Below are 22836 nucleotides of genomic sequence, written 5' to 3'. Positions count from 1 at the left end.
TACAGGATGAACCTTTTAACTATAGTATTTGTTAAAGTTTTAACACATTTTCTTCTCAGTTAGGATTTTTTTTTTTTTCAAAAGAACAAATATTTATGTATTACATGGAAGGAGTAAAGTCTACAATGAACTTTGGCCTATTGTGCACTTCACTGTATATTCATTAACTTTAAGTGGAGCTATTAAAACAGCTTTTTTTTTGTTTGGTTTTGTTTTTTATTTATTTTTTGTTCAGAGGTTCTTGTGAACAGGGGGCAGCTGGCCTTTAAGACTAGTAGTGATAATCCCCTCAAATATTGCCATCCCTACCAGCCACACTGTAGATATTGAGTTGTGTAGCTGATGCAATACCATCTGCTGGGACTCCTGGTGGAGCTAATACTGCTCCAGTCCCTGGAATAAGCAGAACCCTCCCTGCGTTGCCACTGGTGTCTTCTGGAGCTGCAATCCTGGAAATCCCTGCAGCATATAGACTGCAGACAGCAGAGGGAGGAGGCACAAAACCAGGATTACAGGCTTGTATGGGGCTATTTCCCGTTAACTCCATAGAGGCAGAATATGGGGCTCCCTGAATACATTCCCTGAAGTCATCACCTGTCCCGGTTACCTCTGCTCCTAATTCTCCAGCACCAGCAATTTATGAGCCTAGTGGTGTTAGATATCAGAGATGAGGGGGAAGGGTTAGCCATGGTTCTTTAGCTCAGGCTGTAGCAATTCATGTCTTTCCTACCTTCCCAGGGTGTATTGAGGACAAATACAGTAAAAGACTGTGAGCTGCTCAGATACTGTGACAACAGGGGTCATATTAGTACCTAAGATCTGAAGGGTTCTAAGCCTAGAGATGGCTTTTCAAAGTCCTGAAGGGTTTATGCAGTGATGAGCTGCCAAAATATTAACAACGGGTTCCCTCCTCACCCTACGAGGGGGTCGTTGCCCACCCCCACCCCCAGGGACTCCTGCCCCATCCACCCCCCTCCCCTGTCCCCTGACTGCCCCCAGAACCAGGCAGGAGGGTCTCGTGGGCCACTGTAGTGGGTGCCCACCCCACCCCTAAGAGCCAGAGGCACCTGCCGGGGGGCGAGGTGGGGAGTCCTGGCGGTGCTTACCTGGGGCAGCTCCCAGGAAGCATCCGGCAGGTCCCTCTGGCTCCTAGGGGCCGGGGAGCATAGCAAGGGGGGAGCAGGGGGAGCGGCATCTCCCCCACTAATCACATCAAAAGTGGCGCCTCAGGCGCCGACTCCCTGGGTGTTCCAGGGCTGGAGCACCCACTCTGAACCCATGGGGAAAATTTGGTGGGTGCAGAGCACCCACCAGCAGCTCCCTGCCCGGCCCCAGCTCACCTCCGCTCCGCCTCCTCCCCTGAACGCACTGCCCCGATCTGCTTCTCCGCGCCCCCCACCAGCTTCCCACGAATCAGCTGTTCGGCGGGAAGCCAGGGAGGACTGAGAAGCAGGTCACGGCTTCCCGCTCAGGCCGAGGGTGGCGGAGGTGAGCTGGGGCAGGGAGCAGTTCCCCTGTGCACCCTCCCCCCCCACCCCAGGTTACCTACTGCGGCACGCGCAGCCCTCTTCGCGCCTTCTCCCCCCTCCCCCAGCCCAAGCTCACCTCTGCTCTGCCTCCCTGGGCCTGAGCGGGAAGCCGCAGCTTGCTTCTCAGCCCCCCCGGCTTCCCGCATGAACAGCTGATTCGCAGGAAGCCTGGGGGGCGGAGAAGCAGAGCGGGGCAGTGTGTTCAGGGGAGGAGGCGGAGGTGAGCTGGGGCCAGGGGTGGGGCGGGGAGCTGCTGGTGGGTGGTCTGCACCCACCAAATTTTCCGCTTGGGAGCTCCAGGGCTGGAACACCCGTGGAGTTGGCGCCTAAGGCGTCACTTTTGGCCAGTTAAATTTAGAAGCCCTTTTAGAACCGGTTGTCCCTCGTGGAACAACCGGTTCTAAAAGGGCTTCTAAATTTAACAACCGGTTCTAGCGAAGCGGTGCGAACCAGCTCCAGCTCACCACTGGGTTTATGTGTACAGGGGTGTGCTAGTAGGGGTTCTGAGCTGAGAAGTGATGGGAGGGAGAGATTTCAGAGCTGAGGGAGGTGGTTCTGAGCCATGGAGAGGTTAGATAGGAAAAGAGGGGTTGATTAGATGGAAGGCTGTGTTTGTGGGTGCATATATTTAAACAGTCAGCTCTCATCTTTGATTTAACTCTGCTCCTGCTGAAATCAGTGGTAAAATTCTCATTGATTTCAACAGAAGCAGCGTAAGGCCAATGTTGAATGCATTTGAAAATCCCAACCTCAATTAAAATCGCACACTCTAGCACTGAGGATTTTTTGACAAATAGTTTCTTGAGTAGTAAAGGGCATGCTTAGGAATCACCAATTAATGCATTAGTGATGCCACACACTTTAAAATACAGTAGCTGTCAGAGCCTGAATGACTAGAAAGGAGCAGCTGGACTAACTCTTACTTTCTCCAAACTCTGTTCAGATTTCAAGGCAACCAGGAGGAATATGGACAATGCTGAAATTGCACCTTTCTTTTTTCACTCTTTGGCTTCATTCTTTACTGAAATTCCTCAGCTCCTTTTTTTTTTTAAGTTCAATTACTGTTGTGTTTCTAAGAATGTTTCAAACTAATTTTTAATGAACAGATGAAAATGTCTTGAAGCTCATATTACCCTAGAGAGCTGTCAGAGGAAAGAGGTTTGTCCCTTGAAAAGACAGTGTATAGTAATTTCTGTTCAATCTCTGAACTAGAAAGAAAAAATATTTTGAACCTTAAGACTGTGACTGATTAAGCTAAGAATGTGTTTTGTAAAAACTTGCTAATGTTTCTAAGTCTGACATAAAATCCTTTGATTTCCTCAGTTATAAATCTTTTAAGCATCTTTAAAACACTTAAATCCTGATGTCAGTGGCATTATTTTTTGTATAACATGGGTTAGATCAAATAAATGATCCAAACATCTGCCTTTGAAATGCAACTTTATATTCCAGACTGCTTAATTTTTGTACCTTGAGTAAAATGAGTTATGTACAAATGAACACATTCTTTGCTCCTTCCCAGTGGCAAAACCAATCCAAATTACAAGCAGGATAACTTGTATTGTATTTTTGTCTGTATTCTAATACTTTTCATACTGGCGCAACAGAGGGCAAGGCAACCAAGAGTTTGTTACTGCTTCAGTGAGTACTGGAGAGGGCTAAATTCTGGGGGTGTAATGCTGTAGGGCCTCATGTGAAGTGCAGAGAGCCATCAACTCCCTCTGAAACTGTTCATTTGTATCAGTGGGAGTTGAGGCACCTCAGAAAACAGGTCCTAATTTAACAGGAAAATTTAGGAAGGTGTGTTTATTCTCAGGAGAAAAGAGAAGAGACTGAGGTGGACTAATTCCATTTTTCAGAATGATGGAAGAGTATTTACAGTGATGGATAAATATAGGTGATGGGTTCAAAATCTAAGATCCAAAGGGCCATATCTTCAGCTGGTATAAATCAATGTAACTTCGTTGACTCAAATGAACCATGCTGACTTGCACCAGATGAGGCTCTGGCTAATAATCTTAAAAAAATTAGGGTGACTGAATGTCTTTATAGGGTAGATAATGGAGGATACAGCCCTTCAGCACCTCTATGTCACCAGTTCAAATCCAGCCATGGTTGGTAGTGACTCAGACATACCAGATAACGTCTATGTGGTTGCCTATATGAAATGAGTTGGTAATTTCAGTCCAGTTCACAGTGGACAAGGGTGCACATCACAAAATCCAGCAACACTGTTGTTGTCAATCTTAGCCAAAATGACAACGAAGGGAGACTAAACTCCCCTCTCAGTACCCTAGAGGTGACTCCTGTCACCAAGATTGAAGGACATTGGCAGAGGGAAGCTTTCCTTGTTGTACTTCTGTACATAAATAAAACAGGGCTGGCAATCTATCACCTTTCATTAATAATAAATCCACATGAAATACATGGGGAAGCTAGAAGTAAATAAAGCACCCAGGAAGAACTATTTCTTGTGAAGGATAATAAACATAGGGACTAAGTTACTGGAATGTGTGACCTGAAATACAGGTGGTCTGGAATTACCTAGACTTGCATCTGGAGAAGGAAGGGATTGAGGAGAATGGGGGGGAGGGGGAAACTAGTAAAGGAAGGTTGGTTGAGATGAGACTCAAAAGAGCAGGCATATGGGGCTGGCTGGTTTTTTTTCTTTTCCTAACATTTCTTCTATTCTTATGTTTCATTTCAGATTGCCTGTTTGGTACCTGTTGATCAGTTTCAGTTATACCAGCGACTGAAATTTGAACGAGGTGTGAACCATTTATTTTATATTTATCCTACCATGGCTCAAAATATGGGGTTACGGGGTTCTACTGATTACTAGAAGGCCCTCTCCCATAGAGAGGGAAAAGGCCTTCCTTTTAACATAACTACAAAGAGTCGGCTGGATTCTATTCCTACTCAAGTCAGTAACAAAACTCCCATGGACATAAGCAGGAGCAGGACCAACAAGGCAATTTTTTTAAATTAAATTTATTAGTGAAAATATTCAAACTTGTGTGCCTGAGATTAGATTACCTTTCCTGCAGAATCCCCCATACTGGGTCCTTGGGAGAGCTGCAGTGAGGCGGCATCCATGATAGAATGGGTGTAGCTGTGCTGCAAGGGACCAGGTGGCATTTGCATTAGGTTAGGATGCCAGGGGCTGGCATTGGTATGGAGGCATGGAGCGTCCAAGTGGATGTCCTTGGCCTTCCATGATCCTAGAGGATCTGCAATGTTTGGGTTTTTCCATGTGAGCAAACCCAGTTTGCATGATAGGACAATAAAGGGAAAGTGGGGAGACCTCTGCAATGGAACCCTCACCAAGATTTTCTCCCCTGGTTTTTACCATGGGAGGGGATCTGGCTCATTATTGACTACAGCAGAGGTCCCCAAACTGTGAGGCACACCTCTCTAGTGGGGTTCCAAGGCACATTTGGGAGACATGGGTGGGGTCCTGGGCAAGTCCCCATGGGACTGCCACCCAGCTCTGCTCCTGGCCGTGGCCGTCAGCCCCGTATCCGGGTACCCAGCTTCTGGCCTCAGCCCCCAGCCTCGGCTCCACTTCCACCCCCAGCTGTGGCCCCATCCTCAGCTCTCTTAACCCTGTCTGTATCCCCCCTCACTCCTGGAGCGACAACCCCACTCCTGGCCCCAGCTCAGGGAGGGGCAGATAGGGGTAAGGAGGGGCATGAGGTAAAAAGTTTGGGGACCACTGGACTACAGCTTTTGTCATAAAGAAGCCGATGACATTAAGAACATAAGAATGACATATGGGTGAGACCCATGGTCCATCTAGCCTAGTATCCTGTCTTCCAACAGTGGTCAGTGCCAGGTGCCCCAGAGAGAATGGACAGAACCAGGGCAATTGTCAAGTGATCCATCCCCTGTCATCCAGTCCCAGCTTCTGGCAGTCGGAGGTGTAGAGACACCTGGAGCTAGGGGGTTAATAGCCACTATCCTCCATGGTTTCTTGAATGCTGTTATACTTTTGGCCTTCACAACATCCACTGGCAGTGAGCTCTGCAGGCTGACGATGCATTGTGTGAAGAAGTACTTCCTTATGTTTGTGTTAAACCTGCTGCCTATTAATTTTCATTGGGTGACCCCTGGTTTTTGTGTTTAATGAAGGGGCAAATAATACATCCCTGTTCGCTTTCTCTATACCATAATTTTATAGACCACTATAATATCCCCCCTCAGTCATCTCTTTTCTAAACTGAACAGTTCCAGCCTTTTTCATCTTTCTGTACAGAAGCTGTTCTGTACCCCCAAATCATTTTGTTGCCCTTCTCTGTACCTTTTCCAATTCTAATCTTTTTTTGAGATGGGATGACCATCAAGCTACCTGTGCTCACCTTTCATAATTCTGCCCCTGCCAAGTGGTCTGTTTTAGTTTTACGTAGTCCCACCTTCCTCCACCATCTTCTCCACTCAGCCAACAATGTTGACCTCATCACAAGTTTTTTTTTTTTTTTTTTTTAACACGAAACCTTTCTGCACCTTCTTCCATGCTGCCCCTTAGGAATGGAACATCTATTCTGGAATGACTGGCAAGGCCACTACGCTTTTGTCCTTTGAATTGCTTCTCAGGGCTCATTTCTGCCATGGCATATGTAAGAAATCAGACAGTTATGTTGACTTGAGTGACAGGTTGGATTATTTGGCATATACATAATTTTAAATATTATGTATAAGTGTATCTAATGAGTCAAGTTTATTAATAGTGACTTAACCGTAGGCCAATGTGCCAAAACCAAGCTATATTACAATAAACCTTAATTTTTTTTACAATATTAATACATATAAATACAAATTAACAACATAAAACCAATTAAAGCATATAAAATCACTGTGCCATTTGCCTTTTCCCTCAGTCTAGTGACTGACCATGGAAGTACAGCAACTGCTCAGATCAGATGCATTGTCAGTGCCTAATAAACATTTTATTTTCTGAGAGGTCGTAGGAAAAAGGCATCTGATACCAAAACCAGGGACAGCCATTTTGACCTCAAGTGGCAATACAAATTACAGTATAATGGGGTAGGTCTTCTGCCTGCCCAGAGCCACATAGACAGAGGCGGTTACATTTCTCAATGCCAGTATGGCTGTCTTCTAAGTAAGCTGTCTGCGTAGATTGAAAACAGAGCTGTAAAGACTGTCCATAACTTGCTATTGGACAAGCTGTCTAAATAATTGGCATACCCATGAATCTTTTTAACAAGAGGGAACCAAGGAGACATCTTTGTAATGGAAAGAACTGCCATGTCTAATTGCTTTTTAGTATCCTCTAATCTCAATTTGATTTGAAATTTTAAAATGTGAAATCACTAGTCTAATCTTTTCCAATTCTGAGCCCTAGAGAATGCAAATAGTTCTGAATATACCCTAACCAAGGAAATTTATATGGAAAAGCCCTACTGAGCTGTTCCTCTAAGCATAGCCTTGGCAAATGTTGTTGTGGATGCATACTATGAATATGAAGTCAAAAATTGATATTACGATATTACACTTTAGACAATAGAATTCATGTCTGTCTCGGCTCTAAGAAGAGCAGTTGAGGTATTATTTGGGAGACCAAGTATCTTCCTCAAACACTTTGTTTTGGATCATTCCAATCCCATGGGATCAGTCCATTCCCATGTTTCTGCACCATACAAAATTTGAGCACATACCTTGGCCTCAAACTCTCTTAAGGCAGTGGTTTTCAAACTGCGGGTCACAACCCAGTACTAGGTTGTGGAATGTAAGGCACTGGGTTGTGGCGGCTCTGGTCAGCACTGCTGACTGGGCCGTTAAAAGTCTCGTCAGTGGTGCTGCCCAGCTAAGGCAGGCTAGTCCCTACCTGTTCTGACACTGCGCTGCACCCCAGAAGTGGCCAGCAGCAGGTCCAGCTCCTAGGCAGGTAGGCCACGCGGCTCTGTGTGCTGCCCCCGTCCCAAGCACCGGCTCCTCGCTCCCATTGGTCGGTGTTGGTAAAGTGCCCCTTCATGTCCTTACTATGCCTACCTTAGAAACTTCCCACCTGAATCTATCAAAAAATCACTAAAAGTTTTTGGATTGCTCAATTTATTATTTTATCTGTAGTATTTCTCGAGGGCAGAGCAAACAACCAGTCACTGCATGAAGAATGATACATTTCATATTTCCTTACCTTCTACACCCAATTGAGCATTAAAATGATCTAAAAATAAAGCTTGCTGATGGATAATTTATTAATCAATATGTCAATAAAAGATTCTAGCTCTGCCATAAGGATTTGTTATAATAGGAGGATCCCGATGGTGGCAAATAAGCATATTCAAAGCAACTAAAGTAATATTATAAAGGAAATAGGGATTACCTGGAACTAATACATTAACTGTAGCATTTAATTTGACTGAAATTAAAAGGGCCAGTCCACTGAATGGTCTTCCCTTCTTAGCACATTTGATAAATTTCAAAACAAAATTCATAATTGGGAGATAAAAAGATCCATCTTTGGTGAGCCAAGTTCCTTGTAAAAAAATTAAATCAAATAGAGATGAGATTTTAAAGGTTTTTCACAACAAATAATTCTTAAATTCCAAATCATGGGCTTTGCTTTTGAGGCTGTTGAATTCATTTCATGAATTCATCAATAACTATCATGGATCCAGAGGGAAACTTCTAGTCAAGTCAATTCCTTAACTTACTAATTGAGAATCCTGATATCAGTACAAATCACCCCATTAGATTTACAGTTATGGTTAGATTTCCCAATTGTTCCCTCTTCAATCCTTTGATTGCATGTTAACTCCTGTATATTAAAATCTAAGACTGACCCCCCTGGATGTACTTATACCACAGGATAAAGACCAACTGAATTTTTGGGAGATCTTTTTATGCTTGTTTTTATCACTTAACCAAGGAGGAGAGGAGTTCAAGTAATCATTCCCAAACTATCAGAGGGGTAGCTGTGTTAGTCTGGATCTGTAAAAGCAGCAAAGAGTCCTGTGGCACCTTATAGACTAACAGACGAAGTGGGATGCATGCATCCGATGAAGTGGGTATTTACTCACAAAAGCTTATGCTCCAATACGTCTGTTAGACTATAAAGTGCCACATGACTCTTTGCTGCTATTCCCAAACTAGTTAATTTTAACCTTATTTATTCTGTATCGTCTGAAACTATAGGGACTTGTCTTCACAACCGGGGAGATCAATGCTGTTGCAATCGATGCAGTGGGTGTCGATTTAGCAGTTCTAGTAAAGACCCACTAAATGGATGGCAGAGCGCTCTCCAGTTGACTCTGGTACTCCACTGGAATGAGAGGAATAAGGGAAGTTGACTGGAGAGCATCTCCCGTCAACATACCCCAGTGTCTTCACTGTGCTAAGTCGACCTAAGCTATGTTGACTCTAGCTACATTATTCATGTAGCTAGAGTAGCATAACTTAGGTCAACTTACCCCAGTAGTGAAGACAAGCCCTCCATTCCCCGGATAGTCTTAACTGCCCCACCAGTTTTTAAATGCTAACTACACACATTCTTGTAGACGTAGGTTAAAGTCTATTATCCACAGATCTGATTTGTAAAGGTTAAAGTATACAGTGCTGCTCTCTCAGTATATAAATCTGGTGTCACAAATGAGCCAGAGTCTCTGCCCTTTCTGTTGGAATATTTTTGAAAATACTATTAGTCAAAACTCTTTAAGCCAGAGCCATTGTACTGATTACGTGCATGGAGGAAATCCAGCCCTCTTTTCAGCTTTGTAGCTATTGAAGATGCACAATCAGTTAAACAATTTTCTTAGAGTCTAAACTCTTGCCATATCTGCCATAGGCTTCCCAAAGTGATACGGAAATCAAAGAAAGATTCTTTTATTTCAGAAATGTCTAAACATTTTACCAATAAGCTTTCCCAACTTATACATTGATGACAACCAGGAGCAGTGTCTGATGAAAAATTCATGGAAAAGATTGTTTGATTCTGTAGATTTGAAATCTACCAAGTATTTTACAGAGAATTCAAAAGTCTGGCCAAGTAATTGTCCTGTGAAAACCATCCTGGGCCTGATTCCTGTCGGGCACCAGTCTTTGTATAAGAGTGGGAACAGAGTCCCAAAGGGCCTAGACCAGAAGCAGGGTGGTCACCAAACTCCATTTCCACTGAAGATATGTCCATACCACATCCTCTTCCCTGGGCAGGAGGGTTATAAAGTCTGTAGTTTTAGAATGAGCAAAGAAACAGGTAGGTGCAATTGTGGTGGAGGCAGAGTTGCTGCACAACCAAGATTTATGGGCTTGCTGACAGGTTTTAACTGTTGCTAGGATATTTAGTTAATTCAGCCCAGCTCCTTCTGCCCTCAAGCCACTCTTTCAGCCTATGACCTTTTGCTGTAACCAGCATTTGCTCATGACCAAGGATACAATTTAGTCACAGATTCCATGAGTTTAAGACTCCGCCGTGACTTCTTCGGCTTCAGTCCCTGCAGCTGCAGCTGGAATGCCACCCCCCAGGCAGCGGGCCTCAGGCTTCACCCCGTTCCCCCCAACCTTCCTATGGGGCTCAGCCTTCAGTCTTCCGCAGAGGTCAGCTCACCTCCAGTTATTTTTAGTAAAAGTCACGGACAGGTTGCTGGTTTCAGTGACTTATTGTTTATTGTCCACGACCTGTCCGTGACTTTTACTAAATATAACTGTGATAAAATCTTAACCTTACTCACGAGCAGTCACCCATCACCTAGGTTCTTACTCTTATACCAGGCACAAACACTCTAACTCCCACACTCCAGTCAAATCTGTATCTCTCCAACCAGGAACAAACAAATCCTCTACTGCCACGAGCAGGACCCAGGCTCAGAGAAGAGGAACCACCATTTCACACTGACAACTGCATTCCACTTCTCTGGCACAAGGACTCACCACCTCCTTCTGGGGGCCCACTTCACTGCTCAGGGGGCCCAGGAGCTCACAGGTGGTGGTCCTGTGCAATCTGCCAGTGCCACTCCACTGGCCCTGGCCAGGGGCTCTTCTCTCCCATTGGTTACACCAAGCAGGGGTCTGGCTCCCTTCATAGCACCAGGAAGCTTCCCTGCTCACTGGACCTGCTCCCAATGCTGCTGTTGCCTCAGTTTCATCCCTTCCCATGTTGTAGCCATGCTCTCCAAGCTCCTTCTCCGCAACAGCCAAGGATCTGAGTTACTCAAGGCTGCCCCATGCTGCTGTCTCCTTCTTGCGCTGCTCCTATTTCTGGTGCTGGCTCTGCTTTATATTAATATCATATTTTTGATTGTATCCCTATCACTCTACTCTTCCTCCTGGATTGTCTTCTTATATTGTAAGGTCTTCAGGGCCGAGAGTGGGTCTTCATATATATTTGTACAGCTCCTAGCACAGCGGGCTCCCAGTCTTGATCCAGGCACTACTAAATTTTTAATGATACTCAAAAAACAAATCCACCACTTGAGTGCAGCCGCCTTTGCAGTGAAAGGCAGCTGCTGTTTTATAGTGCATAGTAACGCTATGCAACAGCTTAGGACATGAATTAAAGAATATTGTATCCCAACTGAGGTAGGCAGAATGCAATTGGCTGAATGGAATTTGGCCAGGACAAATGGGTTTTGCTTCTATTTCTGTGAAAATTACCATGGGATCTTTAATGACCCCAAGAGACCAAAACCTCCATTTTATGTCTAATCCAAAGCATGGGACTTTTAACAGTACGCTGTCCCCGAATACCATGTGAAAGGCATTGGTTTAGTACCAATTCAGAAGAAAAAGTATTACCCGCAGAATCAAAAACACTATTCTGCATTTTCTTAGGCTGTTTTCCAGATAACATCTGACTGTACATATTGTGAGAACTGACTAGAGCACAGCCTCTGGTGGTATGGCTGGTATGCAGTTTAGGGAAGACCTCTCTGCTTAGAGCTGAATCCAGTTGGCTGCCTAGGTTGTGGCAAGTCAGAGGAAAGGTGGAGGAGACCAGGAGAGGGACCACCACCTCAATAGAAGTATTCAACAACCCTTTAGAGTTGTTTGCATCATATTTTTAGCTGCAACTTTCTAGGCTTGGTGGGCATTTCTGGTTTCATTGTGCTCTGTGCTAAAGCAAATAGCACATCACAGCAATGACTGAATAGTACCATCTGTATGTTCTTTGTATACTGGGTGGGCAGGGATTTACATTTCATGCATCATTTATATCTTGCTGCAAAGATACCACAAAGCCAATAAGCTTTAAAAACAGTGAATGACAAAGACAGGCATTCTTCTATCTCTTTCTCCCATCTTATTTTTGAAAGAACTCAAGTTTCCAGAGTTGGGTACATTAGACACTGCAACTTGTTTTGCTGTCTCTGCACTACAATGCTAGAAGAAAACACTTTTGTGTTACATTTCTGTAGTGGCAAAGGCTAGATGCATTGGACAATAGGTCAGTATCTACTAGGGACTGATCTTATCCTGTGCTGAGCCCAACTTATGAAGTGCTGAGCGCTCAGCTGCCAATGAATTCCATGGAAGTTGAGAATGCTCAGCCTCCTGTGGCATCAGGACTCCAGTGATGCAGCTTTCATGACAACATCATTTATTCTTAACCAAAATAGAATAGACAAAAATGTTTGTTTTCCACTAGAGATGGGCATGGATTGCAAAATTCAGATCCCAGTTGAAATTCAGATCTCCAAAATTCAGGGGTGTTCAGATATAAGACTCTGGTTTGGCTCATTAGAAAGATGGGAGCTGTGTGAGAAATCCCCACAGTTTGTAGAAGGTTCTACCCCAGGGGGTTATTTCTAGTTGCACATTTTTAGGCTCTGGATATCTGGGACCCAAATTAATTTCACTGCATAATATCAAGCTCTCTCAGTAACTGTGCCTCACTGAGGATTCTACCATTTGGAGTCCCACCAGTAGAGGCTTCCCATGAGATGTGATGAATGACATCTCACAACTGGGCAAAATCCCACCCATTTGTGGGCCATCCACATCCCCTCTCTGTGGTTGTATCAGAGCAGTGGTGGGCAATCTGCGGCCTGCAGGCCTCACGTGGCCTGTCAGGGTAATCTGCCACCAGACAGTTTGTTTACATTTGCACGGCCTCCCGCAGCTCCCAATGGCCACGCTTGGCTGTTCCCAGCCAATGGGAGCTGCAGGAAGCAGTGGCCAGCATGTCCTTGAGGCTTGTGCAGCTTCCCGCAGCTCCCATTGCCTGGGAATGGTGAACCGCAGCCACTGGGAGCTGCGGGTGGGCACGCAAAGGTAAACAAACTGTCTGGCAGCCCACCAGCGGATTACTCTGATGCACCATGTGAGGCCTGCATGCCTCAGGTTGCCCACCACTGTATCAGAGGCTCCCAGAGGAACAGGAGTTGCAGGTGACTAGCAGTTGCACCCTGCTCCTAATAGACTTTTTGCATAGATTTTGGTGGTTTGCAGCCTGGCTTCCTCCAATTTGTGCTGGAAAGCAGTGAAATCAAATCAAATATATCACAGAGTGAAACTCTGTCAGCATGATCATATTTTAGCTGGGTTCTCATTGAAATTTCTCTGGTCAACGCAGGGGCACAGTAGCAAAAGTCAACATTTGTCACTCATTACCAAATGATAGTGTGTATGAGATACCACATCAATGCCTGGGTGATAATGGTGACATCACAGAAGCTATTATGTGGTAACAGCTGACCAATGTTTTTTTAGTGATGACCACTTAGTGAGGAGAATAGGTATCGCTCTTCTTAGTTTATAGATATGGGGGGCGGGAGGGGGATGAGGCCCAGGTAAGTGACTTTACTCAGACTTCAGTGGAGCTACTCCTGATATAAGTGCAAGATCATAATTGCTTATATTTTTAGAGGGATATTAGGTACATATTCATGTTGACATTGTGTAAAAATGTCCCACTTTAACAGACCTGTTAGCTAGCTGTATTTATTCCTATTTTTGTAATTCAGTCCTGTTGCCTAAGACTTGAAGGACAGGGCTTACGAGCAGTTTAAATTTAGAATCACAGCAGTACAAACGTGGCAAAGTATTTATTTATTTTTTGAAGGAGTATCATTCCAGCCCTTAAGGAAGAAAAGTTTTTCATATCATTTGCTTTTCCAGAGACTACCTTAAATGGATAAGCCAGCTATTCAGCAGGGGCCTGTAATAGTGCAACAGAGGCTAATGTTGTTCTAGGCCATTGATTCTCAAACTTTTGTACTGGTGACCCCTTCCACATAGCAAGCCTCTGAGTGTGACCCCTCCCCCCCATAAACTAAAAACACTTTAAAATGTATTTAATACCAGGCAGAGCAGGGTTTGGGGGGAGGCTGACAGCTCGCAACGCCCCTTCCCCATATAATAACCTCCCAACCCCCTGAGGGTTCCCGACCCCCACTTTGAGAACTCCTGTTCTAGGCTCTTCTAGAGAGAGATGGGGAGACTATCTAACATTCACTCATTAACTTATCACCAGCCTCTTATGGCAAAAGACTGAAGTTTGTCTGACAGTGTCTGACAAATTCTCATCTTAATTATGTGTCCAGTGCAACACTGTTTGCACAACGTCCATAGTGTTAGCAATGCAGAATCCTTTAAAGATCTAAGTGGGCATCGGATCAGGCCTTGTATGACTAGAGAAATGGTAATCGGAGTGAAAAAAGGAGTGTATAATGAATGCAGATTTAAACAGTTTTGTTTCTGTATTTACATTTCAGAAGTCCACTTGGACCCATGCAGAACGTGGTGCCCTGCTGCTGACTGCCAGACCATGTGCCATGTTGAACTGATTGATTCAGGGCAAGCAGTGCCTGTAGAATGCCCAGCTTGTCACCTGAAATTCTGTTCATCCTGCAAAGAAGTGTGGCACCCAGAGCACTTGTGCCAGGAAAACCAACCCATTGTAATACCAACTGAGCAGGGGTAAGAGCAGAATTCAGCTAGGCTGTGCCATCTTTCAGCTCTGCTAGTGGTACAAAATGGGTGTCCAGTGCCACATCTACTTCATGGACCTGCCTTCTCCGTATTTTAGACTTATTTCTAATACATCATTGCAGATGTGTTTCTAAATATAATTCACATGCTGCTGTTAGTCCTGCATTAAGCAGCTACTTATGGAGTTGGAAGCTCCACTGGTCCTCAGTCTGGGTTATCCAGTACTTTGCACCTTTGTGTGTGTCATTCAGGCCTTGTCTACACACACAGATTATACTACTTTAATTATATCAGTGTAGTTAAAGTGATGCAACCTCCCTACTGTGGATGCAGTTACTGTATAGCGATACAAAGGTGATTTATACCAATATAGCTATTTCCACAGCGAAGGGTGTCGCCGCTTTGCTCCCCACTAGTGCGCCTGCTCCTGGTCACTCTGGAGATTAGCTGATTCCAGGTCCAATGCCTCTTTTTCATCTCACTGCACCTCTTACCTTCTCTTCCTAGCTCTCAGTAAGGCAAGATGCTCTGTGTTCATGGCTTAGTCTTCCAGCCAAGTCATGTGTGTAAGGCAGTCTTCCCATTCACAGCCTAGCTAGTGCCACTTTCCCAATGGCTGGTAGGGAACCTGGGCCCACTCTCTACTCAAAGTTCCATCTCAGGGACCCTCTGATTAGTAGCTAAGGTCTACTTCACTTCAGATTTTACTGCCTTTTCCCTGAACCTTTCCTAACCTTCTGGCTCCCACACTGCTCTGGATTTGCCCACCCCAAAACTCCCTTCTCCCAGAAAGCAACTGCAGTTACTCTTCTCTATTGCCAGCTTCCTGCCTTTATAAAACACAGCTCAGCTCATTCCTCCTCAGCTGGGCTCCCTCGTTATTCAGGCTGTGGCCTGTCTGGTTAATTGGCCCCCTTCTTAGCCTACAGTAACCCCTTCAGGGCCAGAGTTGGGGTGAACAACCCGTCACAAAGGGGAATAAACTATACCATCATAAGTCACCTTTAAAACGACATAACTGTGTCTATACTAGGTATTACACCAATTTAACTATTTTGGTAGAGAAATCGTACTCCTTAACCATAATAGTTGAACTGGTATAAAAACGGTACATAGACTAGGCCTAACTCTTGTGCTAAGTAGGTGCAAAATTCTTCCACTGGTGTGAGTGGAGAATTCTCATTTGGTAGCCATTTACACTCACTTTGCACGGATGAAAATGACTGCACTAGGTGTGTGCTTACAACAGCCTATTAGTGGGGATGCGTAGTTCTGGCAATGGCTGTATGTCTCTGAATTCTGTAAATACTCTTATGCTTACATCACACCAGCTCTCTGGCTAGCCTGTGCTTACAGAAACAGAACAGCATTCACTGGCATGCACAGTGTCATCTTTAAACTCTCTATTGTGCTCTGTGGCTTCCACCACTGTGAATATTTTTGCACGAGTTGAAAGAGTTACAACTAAGCATTCTGGTGAGCAGGAGGTGTTTCATCAAACTGGAATTGCCTGTGAGGTCTTCATATGATTTTGATCTTCAAACTAGATCTTTGGCTTTGCTTGAGGTTAAAGCTGTCATGCAGAAGCAAGGACAGTACTTTGAGTTACACAGTCCAGTCATCTTAACAAAATACAGAAGCTCTTTTCCACATTGTCCAGTGCCATTCTTTTAATGTTATATCTGTTACATGCATGGCTGTAGTGAGTGTTTACTTTGTACATTGTGTAAAATCAGTGGAATTGAACATTTAATTTGTCTCTATGCTGCATGAGCAGTTTTTTTTTGCTCTTAGTATATGTTTTAATGCATTCCCTTGAATATGAAATTTTACACTTCCAGTACATTGCCTGATGTTAGCTTCTTAATCTTGAAACTCACGGAGCGTGCCAGACTATGGAGTTGAGTGCAAACTAGAGGCCCTAAAGAACATAATGATGCATATACTACTTGGCATTGGTACTCCAGTCATACAGCCACAGGTTTTGCACTGAAATTTCATCTTTCATATGTTTCCTTACCCTTCTAGAGCACTTACCAGGATGGACACAGAGGCTCCAATTAAACAGTGCCCAGTGTGCCGGATCTATATTGAACGAAATGAAGGCTGCGCTCAAATGATGTGTAGGAACTGCAAGCATACATTTTGCTGGTACTGCCTACAGAACTTGGATGTAAGTGCCATGTGATGAAGGTTCTAGAACAAGGCTAGTTTGGGATTTGGGGGATAAGTTCCATATGTCATAACTGGAATCATGTATGTTCTAGTTCTGTTCCTTTATGCTAAGGATAAAAGGATCTTTACTTGAGTGAATGCCCTTGTATTTAAATGGATCCTCATGGTGGCCAAAGCTTAAGTTACTTCTGCTTCCAATGAGCCTCAAAGAGATTTTTCTTTTTTTCCTAAATTGAAGTGGATTGTAGCCATATCCCTTGGTCCAATGCTAATTCTCTTGAGGAAGAGGGATTTTCCAATACTATAGCTAAAGATAGTTGGGTTGAGAGCTAAGGACAGCAAATTTAATTGTGTTCCCCCTTCTCCCCCCAGTTCATTGGATTCCAACCTGTTAAAAATGTTCGGATTCGGTCTGGCACAGATAAAGGCTACAGTTTCAAATTGGGGTCAATTCAGAGCTCATTTAAATTAGGTCACTTCTCCATAGTCAGTCTCTAGTGCTGTATTAGCAGAAGAGAATGATCCAGTTAATAAGTTTGAGGATGAAAGTGTTTTGGAAACTACTTTCCATGTTCACAATCTTATTAGGGATACAAAGAGCTCAAGAGGAGGGGAGAACAGGAAGTCTGAACTTGGGGGACACTATCATCATTAAAAAGTGCTCAGATCTGCAAGTTGCCAAGCACCGCCACCAAAACATCAAATATTCTCCACTTGCACTGACTTTGAATTCCTCACAGGATTAGGTCCTGTGGAACATACTGGTGTACAATGATAACATCAGTTTTTGGCACAGTGAGTAGTAATACTTGTGGGAGGTGAGGAAAAGAACTCTTTGTACCAGCACTTGAGGTAAAATAAAGTTAAATGGGTTTTTGCTACACAGTTTGGAAATGGTGAAACTTCCTTGTTCCTCTTTATTCTCTATATGTTAAACAGGGTGTGCTCAACTTTCTATTCAGTCTGTTTATGGGTGCTGGTTTTTTCAAGTCTGTTTTGGAGTACACAGAGTACACAATGATTGTGTAACTCTATGAAAAATTGGAGGGGTGTCAAGTTTCCATAGTAGTCTAAACATGTGAAGCTGTGATAGTTGTCTGTAGATATGCCCTTAGCTGGTTTTAATCAGTTAAAGATAAGGCAATTAAATGATTTCTTTGACAACGTGTAGTCATTGCATGGTTACAATATAGCTCTTATAAACCCCCTAAAGTTTCAGGTATTCAAAGTTTACTGCAAGGTAATGCTTATATAACAATAAAGTTAGATTAAAGAATGAATGGAAAAAGCAGGGCTCAAGCTACAGGGGAACAGTCGGGGGGGGTGTTTGGAAACTGAGTGCCCCTCATCTTGTTGAGATAAAGTAATTAGTTTGATAAATATTAGTTTGATGTGGGAGAAAAGTGGGGACTTTCTATTTTAAAGAGCAGCCTATTAAGACCATGGGAGAACTGACTAGAGAACCGAGAAAAATTAGGAATACAGAAGATAAATATTAGGGATATGAAATATCTTAGACAGTGTGTCTTGTAGATCTAAAGTTTCCTATTTAATTTCTCAAAGTAATTAAGTAACAGGCAAGCAAATTTCTCTGCCAGAACAGTTAATTTTACTGCACTGTCAGAAATGTGGCAGTTCTACTCCTGTCCTGTTAATCTCCCCACATTAGTGTGACCTGCTCAGTACAGTTTTTCTTTTATCTTTCAGAATGATATCTTCTTACGACATTATGACAAAGGCCCCTGCAGAAACAAACTGGGCCATTCTCGAGCCTCAGTTATGTGGAACAGAACACAGGTATGCTGATAACCAGCTCAAACAGAGCAATGACAAACATTAAGGGAAAGGTGAAATCTCCTTCACCACAATCATCTGTCAAGATTGCAACTCACAAATACACACTTTTTATTTTCCTGTTGGTTAATTTTTTTTCCCTTTAAACTTTGCAGGTTGTGGGGATCCTGGTGGGATTGGGTATCATAGCGCTGGTGACTTCTCCCTTGCTGCTTGTGGCATCTCCATGCATCATCTGCTGTGTCTGCAAATCCTGCAGGGGCAAAAAGAAAAAGCATGCCCCACCGACAACCTAAAACTCTGTTTGTTTCTTCCTCAGTTTATATAGTAGATGTATGTGAGAAAGCACAAAGATTGGGTTTTGGTGCCATACCTACCAAATAATTCTCCCTCTACTTGCCAACTTTGAGGCTAAGTGCCTATTGTTTTCAGACCACTATATTGCTTGCAAACCACAGTTCAGGAAATGACTGGGGGATTGTAGTGTGTAAATGTAACTTTTAAAAAAAGGTCACTGTCAAGTAATTCAGCCACAAATATGATCCACCTTTAAAACTGTTAAAATCTTGTAGAAAGAGGGATCTTCCAGAATCTGAGCATGTATTTATTATGCAATATTGGTCTTCTGCTTCTGCAGAACCAGTCATGCAGCCAGTAGAGGGAGTACAGGCAAATGAACAAGCCCACTTCTTAGTACTCTGCTGATTTATAAAGTAAAAGAAGAAAAAGCATGTTGCCATTATCTGTTGGCTTGTGACCTATTTAAAATAACATATATATTTACATATATTTGATAACTTCCCTTCAACCAGATGCCACAGCAAGTGGGGACAGGGGAATACTAGAGAAATAATGAAGAGGATATTTGCCAAGAATGGATTCTGGTAATTATCGTTTCATAGCTAAACTATTGTATTGTATGGATTGTACTACAGTGAACACACTCACTTATGCCACACCAGTGATTTTTGGTGTATTACAAAATTACCAATGATCTACACCACACTAAACTATGTTTAAATTATATTATTTAGGTGTATTACCTAACAACTGTGAAAATACCATGTGCATCTCACAATCGGCACAAATATAAAACCAGATGATATAGCTATTGCACACTCTGATCTTAATTGGATATTCATTACTATGAAAAAGGGGCCAAACTAGCTGCTGTTGATGTCAATGGTATTTTTACTATTGATTTCAGTGGGAGCAGTAGCAACCAATAAAATATTCTTTCCTATTTAAAAAAAACAAAACAGAAAACCTCATTTGCCAATGCCTCAGTGGAAATCACTGTCTTGTATATGCTGTGTTAAAAGGTGATGTTACGAGTCAACCATGGCACATCTTTCTTGAAATGTTAGGTTTATATACATGGCTCTTCATTCTTGGGCTGACTGCTCTACCTACTTGTGGCTCCATTTCCCTCTGCCTTTTGTGAGTACTGTGGATGTTGTAAACTTCTGGAAACAAATCTAATGTTTTAGCGAAGGCCATGCTACATCTCCCATAGGATATGCAGGAAACCATATACGATGCATGTATGTATATGTATGGTGTGTGTATGTATGTACCCACACAAAGTACATAATTAATAATTATGCGCGCGCACACACACAGAGTTCTTTATACATTTTAAACAGGTTATACAGGGTAGCAACAAGAAACCTGTAAAAATTACTCATACAGGTTTCAGATGTGGCCAACCCAACCCACCAAGTAACCCTTTTAGAATTGTTGCAACTAACACAAATCCCTGGATAAATATTAGCTGTATTCATTGGTAGTTATTATTTCTATCCCCCAAAAGGGTAAAGAGCACTGTTATTAATTTATTAGTTACTTTATGTCTCTAAAAGGCTGTTGTTTAATGCTCTAGTTTAATTTGGTTCTTCACTGCAAGCATGATTCAGATCCTGATCTGAACTATGCCAATGTAAATTCAGAATAACTCTTCTGAAGCTCATGGACTTCACTCCGGATTTGCATGGGAATAACTGAGATCAAATTCTGATCCATGGTGTTTATACCACCATTAGTTGGTGCTTACTTGTGTTATGGGATCCTGTTTGTGCATTTGATATTTGTGGCAATTTACATGCATTTTCTCTACAATCAGTAGTAATTCCAACCCCAGTTGGCAAGGGCTGTAAGGAGAATGAAATGTGATGCAAAGTCAGAAAAAGGTATGCAATCCTCTAGCCTACCCTCCCTCCCAGGCTACAAAGAGAAAACTAAAGTGAACATCAATTTTATTTTGTTTGGCTAAGCCTCAGGAACTTTGCCTTCTTGGCAGCTGTAAATGTGACCTTTTCGTTCAACTTCGCTCTCTGGCTGCTGAAACAGTGGTAAACATCTTATTTTAAGGAAGCATAGTCTGCAGAACAGACTAACAGGGACAAAGGCCTTAAATAATAGTGTCTGCTTCTCTTTGAAAAAAATTAATGTTGAATGTATTTGCTACCAATAATGACTGGAAGGTAGACAGTGTACTAGTCTGAAAGACTGTATTTATTCTTCATCCAGAGCTTCTAAGTGAAGCAGGAAGGTAGTCAGTACATTCTAAACATAGAGTACAATGCAGGCCAATGTGATTTATGATAAGCTGAGAGTATTTTATGTATGTGTTTTCTTTAGGAGCGGTAATGGTAGTGTTGGGGGTTACTCATGACAAATTAAAATGTTCAGCCTTTGGCCTTGCACTGTTTTTCTACCTACACTTTTACAGCACCACTGTCATTTCCAGTTTATCCATGAACTTCTAGTAGAGAAACTCACTTGAACAAACTCCCAAGGGCAAATTGCTGGAGAGTTGTAAAGTCTTTTTAATCATAACCAATGGCATGATATTCAATATCCCTCACCTGTTAAACCTCATGGTGTTTTTCATATTTTGTATGTATTCATTCTGACCAAACAACTGTCCACTCAGTGGGATTGGTACACTTCTTCCCCTCTTGTTATGCTGGAAGCCAGTGTTGCCTAACAAATGAAGTTCCTTTCTTAATTATAAAAGTTTTTTGTCATTAATGCTGCAGTTACAAACCAGGGGCTAAATTCTGCTCTCAGTTATACAGATGTAACCGAGGGCAGAATTTTTCCCAACGTACGTTGATGGCTATAAGGTAATTGCATTCCTCAGTTATGTTAACAGAATGCAAATTCTGTCCCTTTTCAGTGTTATAGAATTATCTAAATTTTAATGTGAATCTCTGGTTATTTAACAAACATCAGATTTTTATAAAATGGTTCAGAATCTAAAGTTTGATTTCCTTATGATGCAAATTCAGAATACTAGATTTAGTTTAAATAAACACGCACGCCACAGCACTGAAAAAACAGATGATAGAATTTCGTTTTACTTTGCGTGCATTATTTTAGAATCAAGGTAGTTTATTTCTGAAGCAATGTTTTACACAGTACTCTAATTACCCTAGAACAGTATTTTAAAACTTAAAACTATGAACCTTACCAGCCTGGTTTTCCTTAAAAAGGGTATGTGTGCTGCATCAACCCATCCTGGTTTTTGAAAGCACAGTTTATCTGAGGCTGTGCAACAACCTAAGCACTGATGCTGCCAGCTGTTAGCCCATGTGCTAACTTTACGTGAACGCTTAAGTACTGGTAACATTGGGGCTCTTTTGCTTGATGCAGCTGTTGCTTAGTTATTCTGCATCACTGGCCAGATAATCAAGCAGTCACAATGAATCTGTTCCGGGATACCAAAGAAATAACTTGAAGCAGAAGATTTTTTAAAGTGTTTGCAAATGCAGCAAGTTATGTAAGCAAGATAATAGTGCCAAAAGTCCAAAGGGTCCTGGGACACAGGGTACATATACCTTTTTTAAGTAATGCCACCGTGAATCTCTTACAACAGCTTACAACGCCAAAAACTCTCAATGAGTGTTGGACATCAGAACCAGATTTGATTTGTACTGTGCCAGAATTTACTTCGCTTATTATTGTCAATCTACAGTTTTTTTTTTCCCCAGTGCTTTTGATCTTGTAGTGACTAACATGAAGGCTAGCATATTCAGAAGGATTATGGATTAATAGACTGAGCCTGGGATTTATGGGATGAGCTTTTCTCCATTCAAGTCCCAACTATAACACTGACTTGCTTTGTGGCCTTGGGAAAATCAGTGTAGTTGGTCACCTAAAATTACTTGTCACTTCTGAGAACATAGGCCCTGGAGCCTGAGCTTCAAAGGTGCCAACCATGGAGTTCGGTTTAAATTTTGGTTGCTGAGCATCTCTGAAATTAGGCTCTAGATGTCTGAAGAGTGGCACCTAAAATTAGAGGCCACATTCAGAAAATTGACTCTTAACTTCAGTGGGCCAAATCTTCAGCTCATGTAAATTTTCATAGTTCTACTGCAGACAATGGAGCTATGCCATATACACCAGATGAGAATCTCCCGCTGTGACTCTCAGGTCCCAATTATAAAAT

At 42.7% G+C, this 22836-nt stretch overlaps 1 protein-coding gene across 1 annotated transcript in view; it reads left to right on the top strand.

Moving 5' to 3' along the window:
• The window catches only part of RNF144B (ring finger protein 144B), a 51685-nt gene extending 33006 nt beyond the window's left edge, over positions 1-18679 (top strand). Inside the window, exons 3-7 of the mRNA XM_077809102.1 lie at positions 4237-4297; positions 14198-14402; positions 16443-16587; positions 18297-18386; positions 18539-18679. Of these exons, the coding sequence (XP_077665228.1) occupies positions 4237-4297; positions 14198-14402; positions 16443-16587; positions 18297-18386; positions 18539-18679 (642 nt within the window). The remainder of the gene's footprint in view (positions 1-4236; positions 4298-14197; positions 14403-16442; positions 16588-18296; positions 18387-18538) is intronic.
• The last annotated feature ends 4157 nt before the right edge of the window (positions 18680-22836 follow it).

Source organism: Eretmochelys imbricata, chromosome 2 (assembly GCF_965152235.1).
Source record: "Eretmochelys imbricata isolate rEreImb1 chromosome 2, rEreImb1.hap1, whole genome shotgun sequence".
Classification (NCBI taxonomy): Eukaryota; Metazoa; Chordata; order Testudines; family Cheloniidae; genus Eretmochelys; species Eretmochelys imbricata.
Note: the sequence above shows the minus strand (reverse complement) of the source record. Positions and strands in the feature narration are given on the sequence as shown.